Source organism: Notamacropus eugenii, chromosome 4 (assembly GCF_028372415.1).
Source record: "Notamacropus eugenii isolate mMacEug1 chromosome 4, mMacEug1.pri_v2, whole genome shotgun sequence".
In the NCBI taxonomy this organism is placed as follows: Eukaryota; Metazoa; Chordata; class Mammalia; order Diprotodontia; family Macropodidae; genus Notamacropus; species Notamacropus eugenii.
Window position 1 is genome coordinate 170,635,945 of NC_092875.1, and position 8,001 is coordinate 170,643,945.

Consider the following 8,001-nt stretch of genomic DNA (forward strand, 5'->3'; position numbering starts at 1 on the left):
AAGTGTGGGGGAGGGTGAGAGATTAAAGGAACTGAGACTGAGAGGGGAAGCCAGGGATGTGGCCTCGGCTTCGCGCCCTGTACCAGTGGCCCTGAATTCACTCGGCCAAGAAGGTGTGAGCGCCTTGGGCCGCCGTGTGCTTTGTGGGATTAAATTAGCCTTTACGAGCGGAGCTGGGTAAAAGCTGAGCTCCTTAGATCTCTGGCAGGCTTTGAGGCAACCCAGCTACCACTCACCTGCTTTTCTCCCAGCTCTGGTCTCTCCCCATCAGATTTTGTAAGGATCATTGCCACCTAGAGAAGGAGAGAGACTACCTGGACGAAACAGTATGCTTCCTTTCTAAGGACACGCAAGGACCATCTACGTCTATTTATGGCATTAGCAGAGCTCCTGACTTCTTGAGGTAGCTGAATCTAATAAAGTCACTAGGCACCTCGAGGTGAGAATAAGAGGGGACTTAGGTGGGGTTTTTTCCCTTTCCTTATTCAAAACACCCAAATGCTAGGCAGGGGAGGAAAGTTAAGCACTACTGGGATGGTACGTTCCACTTTAGAACTTGGAAGGCAAAGAAGTGAAAAGAAAATGAATTTCTAACAACTCTGCATTTAGACCTGTTTTTCAGGATCACGTCTCGTTTCTTTTTAAGCTGTTTCTGTTTCCATTGGTCTCTTATTTTAGTCAGAAATCACAGGGTATGAGAAGGAAGAATAGAAAATGTCTTGAGAGAAGAAAAACCCAAACCCTTCTGAATCACTCCGGATACAGACCGCACATCACACTGATCACTCCACCCGAAAGAAACCCCGGGCTTTTTATATTGCCTGGAGGTGAAAAGAACCTTGTTACCTAGGGTATCCTAGAGAAGAAACGATCGTTCATTATATACAATTTTATTGAAAAAATTTTTACATCAAAATATTTTGGCAAACTGTAAAAGTATACGTAAGTGCAAATATATCCTCCCTTTAAAGTACAAGCAATAGTGTGCGAGTATACACGAAGATCATAAACAATACTTTTTAAAATGTGGTAGAAAACAACTTTGTAAAAACGTTGTATTGTCACAATACTGAATATCCACTTTCTTAAACTAGACAGTTTATTTCTAAATACCTTCTTAATAATACTGATGGGCACTTTTGTCCAAAAAAAAAAATAGTGTTGGAGAAATAGAACACTCCTAATTAAACAGGAAGCGACATTTAAAAAAAAAAAATCACACACACACACACCAGGATTTCTTGTAGTCTTTGCTTTTGATTGCCACTTTGTTGTAAAATCCCAAGTTTTTCATAGAAAAATACCAACTGTTCTCTTTTCAGACCCCGATTCCTGAAGGCAACAAAGATCTCAGAAACGCTTATTTGAGTTTTAACTTGGTTAGTTTTTAAATTCCCCACTAGGGAGATAATGGTCTCTTCTGTCCACTGTTTCCTTTCCTCGTGACCTGCCCTCCTCTCCCCCCATAACAGGTTTCTTCTAACAGTTTCTGAACCTTACCTGGTCTTTGTCTGTCCTTTGATGCGTGGTAGAACAATACTGGCTGCCTCTGGCATTCTGGCCACGTGATTTGTGTTCTACTTAATGCTAGCAAGGGGGCACGGTAATATTTTACCATGTGAGTCCAGCTAGATCTCAAACCTGATATCCCACGGGGTCCGAGATAGCCACTGTTTTATCGTCTCTCCATCAATTGGTTCTCTATTCACATGACACAGGGCTTAATGTCCTGACAGACACTTTGATGGTGATGGTGGTGATAATAAGATCCACTAGCGGAAGGATGAAAAGAAGAAATGCCGTTGAAATTGAGGACGAAATCTTTCCTGTCACACACTGGGGTAGAGTGATGCTGGTAGCGAGGCAGTCCCACTAAAAGAAGAAATTTTTAAAAAGTATGTATATATGTGTATGTCTTTTCAAAAACAAATTTACCAAGGCTGCTGGGATAACGTATTGACACTGGTCACAAATGGAATAACGCATCTCTTTAACTACCATAGAAAATCTTAGAGAAAATCGAGTTCCGGAAGAAGATGGCAATATTTAGAACTTCCCCTGGCTCAGAAAATTATTAAAATTTCATTTTTAAAGAAAATTGCGAGCCCTCTATGCACCTGCGTACTTGTGTGAGGTGATTTCCTTGTTATTTATACATAGGGAAGGAATACCAATTAAACGCCACATGGGAAAGGAAGGATCATGCTTAGTCAGATTTGCTCCCACTTTCTTCTCTTCATTCTATTCCTTTCTTTGTGTGTATCTCTTTCTGTAACTTTCTGTGGGTCTCTTAGTATATGTGTCTCTGCCTCCTCTTTTCTCTCAGGACTCTTGGGTAGTGAGGAAGGAGCCCTGGGTGTTTGGGGTGGAGGCAATTGATAGAAGAACCTATCCCACATATGCTATATTCCCCTAAAGTCCCACTTTTATTAGTCTCTGCTCGACTTTCTCTTAACATGGAGGCTCCTTGCGAGTACGAATTGTTTCATTCTTTGAACTTGCGCCTAGCACAGTGTCGGGCCCGTAATAGCAGCTTACTAAATAGTCCTTGAGTGATAGGTTCAGTTCGTCGTAAAATTAGCCAATCAGACTAGGGGATAGAAGCAGGACTTATTTTTTTCCTTTTCGTTGAAATTAGTGGTAGAAAGAAAGAGGAAAGGACCACTAACTTCAGCAAAATCTGAGTTCCACGTGTTCCCGCGTTCTGCGTGAGTGAATCTGCATATCTGAATCAGCACACGGAGATATGGTATTAAGGAACTTCATTTGATAAGGGGTTGCAGACTGTGAGTTTTCCGAGGACACCTCAGTCACGTGTAACAAATTCGACTATACTTCTGTGTCACAGTACTGCTCTGTGGCCACTCTATCTTGGATTGCACTGCAAATCTTGGACTTTTACTTACGTCTTTATGGCACTCACTCCTTAAATCTTGGGTGGTGCTGGAGGTTGCGGGTGTGGGGAGAAGAGAATCATGCTTCTAGCTGTTAAGAAGGGGCAGGGGAAGCTAGTGCCCTTTCCGAGTAGGTGAAGTTCCCTGCCCCCTTCCTCACCCTTCCGCGCAAGACTTAAAAACTACTCTCTCTCCTTGGTCTATTCTAATAACCCGCTTGGTATGCGGACAATAAACCCTCACAGTTTATTGCAGGCCTGATTCAATCAGTTAGCATGCTTTAACAGCGTGTGAAAAATGTATCGCAAGCCTGTAAGGGGGTGGGTGGGACCTCTGCTTTCAATATTCCTTTCAATCTTTTAAGTTTAAGAAACAACAAGGTCGCTAACATAAATAGCTGGGGATTCGGCCCTTGTTTATGGACCGATAAAAAGCAATTGTAACCAAATATATGCATTGCCTTGCACCCACCAGTAAAAGAGAAAGTAGTCATACCCACAGCAGCAGCCGGAATTGCACTTGTTCCAGTGTACCGGTTAGCTTTCCTTGATTTTTTTTTTTAAGTAAAACATTTTGCAATTGCCTCCCTTCCCTCCCTCTTCCCCCTCCATAACTGTATTCCACATGTGGGGCAGTGAAATTCCACATCATACCCTTGGACCACAATCAGTCTGGTTATTGTTGTTGGTTTGTCTTTAATCTGTTGCTAGGATCAACAGAGAAAAATTTTTAAAAAATGCGAGCAGGAACACACGCGCACACACACACACACACACACACACACACACACACATACTCACACAGTCATACCCCCATACCTACACACTCTCGTCTTGCCTTGGACCTCCCGGTCTTGATAAAGGAATTAATTGGAAAAGAGACACTAAGGTCAGATTAGACTTCGCCTGATGTGCAGCTTTACTCTCATCTTTTCCCTTTTGACTTGAGTTATTAATGTGGTATACTGTGACTGGTCAGAGTTATTCTTCTAGATGTCTCTATTGTGTTTCTGAGAGCTAGGGGACCTACAGAGGAGCAAGAGTAAGGTCACAAATGGTCATTCACAAGTGTGGTTTGGTCATTACCTCAAACTCTTGTTTTATTCTTTTCAGCTACTCTCTCCCCCTATTATCCTCACCAAAGGTACACAGACCTCATCTAGCTTCTGCGGTGGAATACTCTTTCAGCCTTTATCTTGCTTCCTATAATAGGGACCCCTCATCCTCCACAGGGGAGACCTGTGGGGAATAACTAGTCTTTTGGGGTGGTGTCCACCTCCTCCCAAAGCTGGAGACAGTGGGTTGTATAGCTAGAGTTCACCCTCCCTCTCTAATAAGAGATGCCAAATGATTAGGGAAATATTTTAAGTGGGGAAGAAGGCACACAAAATATTCTCCAGTGTCTTAGTAGAAACGGGGGTGGGGTGGAGAAGGGCAAAGAACAAGACAAAAAATACAAAACAAACAAAATAGGTTTCTTTCCTTGCTGCCAAAGTCAAAGCTTGGGCCTTGCCGGTTCTTTTCTGCTTTGTCCCTGAGAAAGAGCATCATAGATGGAGGATGAGGCAAAAACCAGTAGGAGAGAGATCCTGGGGCTCTTGTGGATTAGCTAGCTGAGCCGGGAGGGCTTTCTCCCACTCTGGTTTTGGACAGTCTGTTTGTTCTTCATTTTCTGAACAAAATTCAGTGCTCTCCTTTGTTGCTTTCTGACCATCAAAGACATACTGGTTTATTTATTTTTTTTTAGGCAATTTCATTCAGAGGTCAGAAAAACTGTTTTAAGGTGGTGGTGTCCTCAGTACTGTTAAAGTATTTTGTTAAAGAATATATTTTGGGGATGATCCCTACAGAGGCCTTGACTATGGAACTGCCTGCCTTTGCCTGAGAGTGTTACAGAAGGAATACTAGGGGGAGGGCTGTGTGTGTGTATGTGTTTGTAGGGGAGGATTGTGATTGACAGCTTCTCTGAAGGGATAAAAAAATAAGAGGGAGAGGGTCGTCTGTACTTGTTACTTGTTGAAATTCCCATAAAATTGAACAAGACCCTGCTCTCATATGGGTTAAGTCAGGCTAAAATCCTCTTCGGTGTGGTCCTGCCCAGACTGTCTTTGTTTAGTTAACCTCCAAGACCCGCATTTAAAGGGGCTATTTGGAAAATTTCACCATAAAGGGAGCCACATCTTTTACCCATTTAGGGGGATGTGTATTTTGTGCTTCATTTTCCCTTCGCTAACGTTCTAGAGGCAGAAATATAGATAGTTGGAAACAATTTTTTAAAAACATACACCGACCCCTGGGTTATATTTTGTATTCTTCTTATTGTAGACATACTCGATTTGCTTTAAACTATAGACTTCTCAGAGATTAGCAGATTTTGCTGAGAATTTAGGCATTGCTGGAGTTCCCGAAACTTTTATACTTTCTCCCCATTTTTACTACAAAATCTACCAAAATACTTACTGTATCTCCCCTTCCTCTCTCAAATTTCCTTTCCCCAGACCTTTGACAATTCGTTGGCTTCTCATAATTAGTTACCAAAATATAAGATTTTTTTTTTTAATCGAGAATTTCAGGAGAGTCTCTCCATGGAGCCTCCCTATCGGAAACAAGAGTCTAAACCTCTGTATCTATTCTATGAGCAAGACTGGGCAGAACAGTCCAAGAAATTCCAGTCAGCTTAGGGGTCAGTGTTTTTGTTGGGTATTTTTCAGGGTTCCTTTTGGGTTCCCAGTTCGTTTCCCTTGTCTCTCACTGGACATTGGAACCATATTATTCCATATTCCATATTCTTTCATGTCTTTCCGTAGATCTCTTTCTCTTCCTCTCATTTTGTTTAGGTATCTATGTCTCTGCTTCTCTCTTTGTCTCGCCCCCTCCGGCCCCCACCCCCTTCTAACACTGGCCTCTCTGTCCAGTGACTCTCTTATTATTAGCAGGACTTTTCACACCTTGGCTTTCAGACAAATCAAGAGAAATTGACAAAATAACAAAAAAGTAAGCCAAAACAAAAACAAACAAAAGAAGGATTCTGAAATCACATTGATTTCTCTCAAATCTAATCTCCTTTCTCCTAAAAGCTCTAGGCCTGAGACGTTCAACATGCAAAAGCGTCCGCCACCTCCTCGGAGCAGTTCTGGGATGGTGGACAGAATTACAGAGCAGGAAGGGTAACTTCTCATGATGCCAAGCCCCTGACCCTAGTTACTTCCAGGGTAACAAGGTCACTACTACTTCCCTCTTCTGATCTCTTCTCCCTTCTACCTGTCCCTCCCAAATTACTGCTACACCCAGGAAAAATGCAAAAATATGGGTTACTCCAGTTCGCCAAGCAAGTGACCCCCGGGGTGTCCGACCTCTCAATGTGGCAAGAGGATGGATGCAAAGGGCAAATGAGAGGCAGAACGCGGGACGGGAGGGACAAAGGTGGCTACTGGGCGCCTCGAGTTACCTGAGAGGTCCTCGCGGGCGTTTTGGTGCAAGTAGCTCTGCTCCAGGGAGTAAGAGGACATGCTGGAGTGGAGTCCGGCAGGGGCCGCCGGGTTGCTGCTGGGCGTCAGGGCAGGCGGCTGCTTGAGGTAAGGTGAAGAACCAGGAGGGCTCCAGTGAGCCGCGGGGCTAGTGTAAGGTGAGTGGCACTCTATAGCACTCGCCATGGCAGGTGATGAGGGCACGGGGCTGCTACTACTGTCCGGTCCGTACTCTCCTCCCCCTCCTGCTCCTCCTCCTCCACCACCACCTCCTCCAGCCGCCCCAACTCCAGCGCCCGTGGTGACCGGGCAACTGGCCATATAGGTCGAGCCCGGGTTGGGCGACATATGGGGGACATGATGGTGATGGTGGTGAGGGTGGGAGTGTCCTGGGGCACCAGCGCCGGAATCGTAGCCTCCTGGCATCATGTCGAGGCCGCCGTAGCCACCCTGGCCGTGGCACCCGAGCGGCGCAGAAGGGGGGGCCTGGAAATCGAAGCCCTGCGGCAAGAGCGACGTTCCAAAACCAAGCCCGCTGACCATTCGGTGGTACATGGGCTTGAGCGCCTGGCACTTCCGCCTGAAACCCCGAGGTCGGCGGCGGAATGAGCCCTCTTCGAACATGAACTCGCTAGCTGGGTCGATGGTCCAATAGTGGCCCTTTCCCGGGCGGCCCAACCCCTTGGGGAGCTTGATGAAACACTCATTGAGCGAGAGGTTGTGGCGCACAGAATTCTTCCAGCCCTGGTAGGCTCCGCGGAAGAAAGGGAAGCGAGCCTGCAGGAACTGGTAGATCTCGCTCAGAGTGAGCCGCTTGCTGGGCGAGCTCTGGATAGCCATGACGATGAGGGCTATGTACGAGTACGGGGGCTTCTCTGGACGCCGCAGCCCTGAGCTGGCCTTCTTGTTACTGCTGCCCCCGCCTCCCCCGCCACCCCCGCCGCCTCCTCCGCTCCCACTGCTGCCCCCGCCGCCGCTGGCGTTCTTGCAAGCTGCGGAGGAAGCGCTGGAAGACGAGGAAGATGAAGATGAGGCAGAGGACGCGGAGGAAGAGGAGGAAGAAGAGGTGGTCTCCAGGGCGGCAGCAGCGGCGGCGGAGGAAGAGGACGAAGGGGGTGGCTGGCTCATCAAGACTGACTGGAGCGCACCGGGGGCCGGGCTGCAAGGACTCTGGAGAGGGGCCGGCGGGGGCGGCAGGCGTTGCTGCTGCTGCTGCTGAGGCGGCGGCGGCGGCGGCTGCTGCCCGCTCTCGGTGGTCATCTGGCACTGAGGAGAGAAGCTGAGGGGGGGTTGGGGGTGGGAGTGGGGGGAAGACAGAGAAGGCGTTCGGGTGGGGTAAGGGGTGAAGCCGGCAGCGCTCCCTCTCCTGCTGCAGGAGCTGCAACCGTGGCTACTCCCGGCCAGCTCGTCGGAGTCTCCTCCCTCAGCTCGGCTGGAACTTCAGGCGGCGGCAGAGGAGGAGTGCAGGCAACGCCCGGCGCATCCCTCCCCCAAGCATCCAGCCCTCTTCCTTGCGCAACCACCCTCTCCTTCCCTTAACGCCTCTCAGCAGAGCTTCGAGAAGCTGCGCCCCAGAGTTGGGACTCTGGAGCTCGATGTCTCCCTTCACGTTCCCTCCTCACTTCTGTCTCTCTTCTTTCC

At 47.4% G+C, this 8,001-nt stretch overlaps 1 protein-coding gene across 1 annotated transcript; it reads right to left on the minus strand.

Moving 5' to 3' along the window:
• Positions 1 to 874: 874 nt before the first annotated feature.
• FOXF2 (forkhead box F2) lies at positions 875 to 7,795 on the minus strand. The gene is made up of 2 exons (XM_072603653.1): positions 6,342 to 7,795; positions 875 to 1,872 (listed from the first exon to the last, which is right to left on the minus strand). Exons 1-2 carry the CDS (start codon positions 7,618 to 7,620, stop codon positions 1,706 to 1,708), a joined length of 1,446 nt encoding a protein of 481 aa, XP_072459754.1. The 5' UTR covers positions 7,621 to 7,795; the 3' UTR covers positions 875 to 1,705.
• Positions 7,796 to 8,001: the final 206 nt, after the last annotated feature.

Bases quoted from the DNA above. Each gene is read 5' to 3' on its own strand.
- FOXF2 (XM_072603653.1), bottom strand. From the start codon at position 7,620: ATGACCACCGAGAGCGGGCAGCAGCCGCCGCCGCCGCCGCCTCAGCAG. The intron at 1,873-6,341 runs GTAACTCGAGGC...TTCTTCTTTTAG, and splicing joins CGCCCGCGAGGACCTCTCAG to TGGGACTGCCTCGCTACCAG.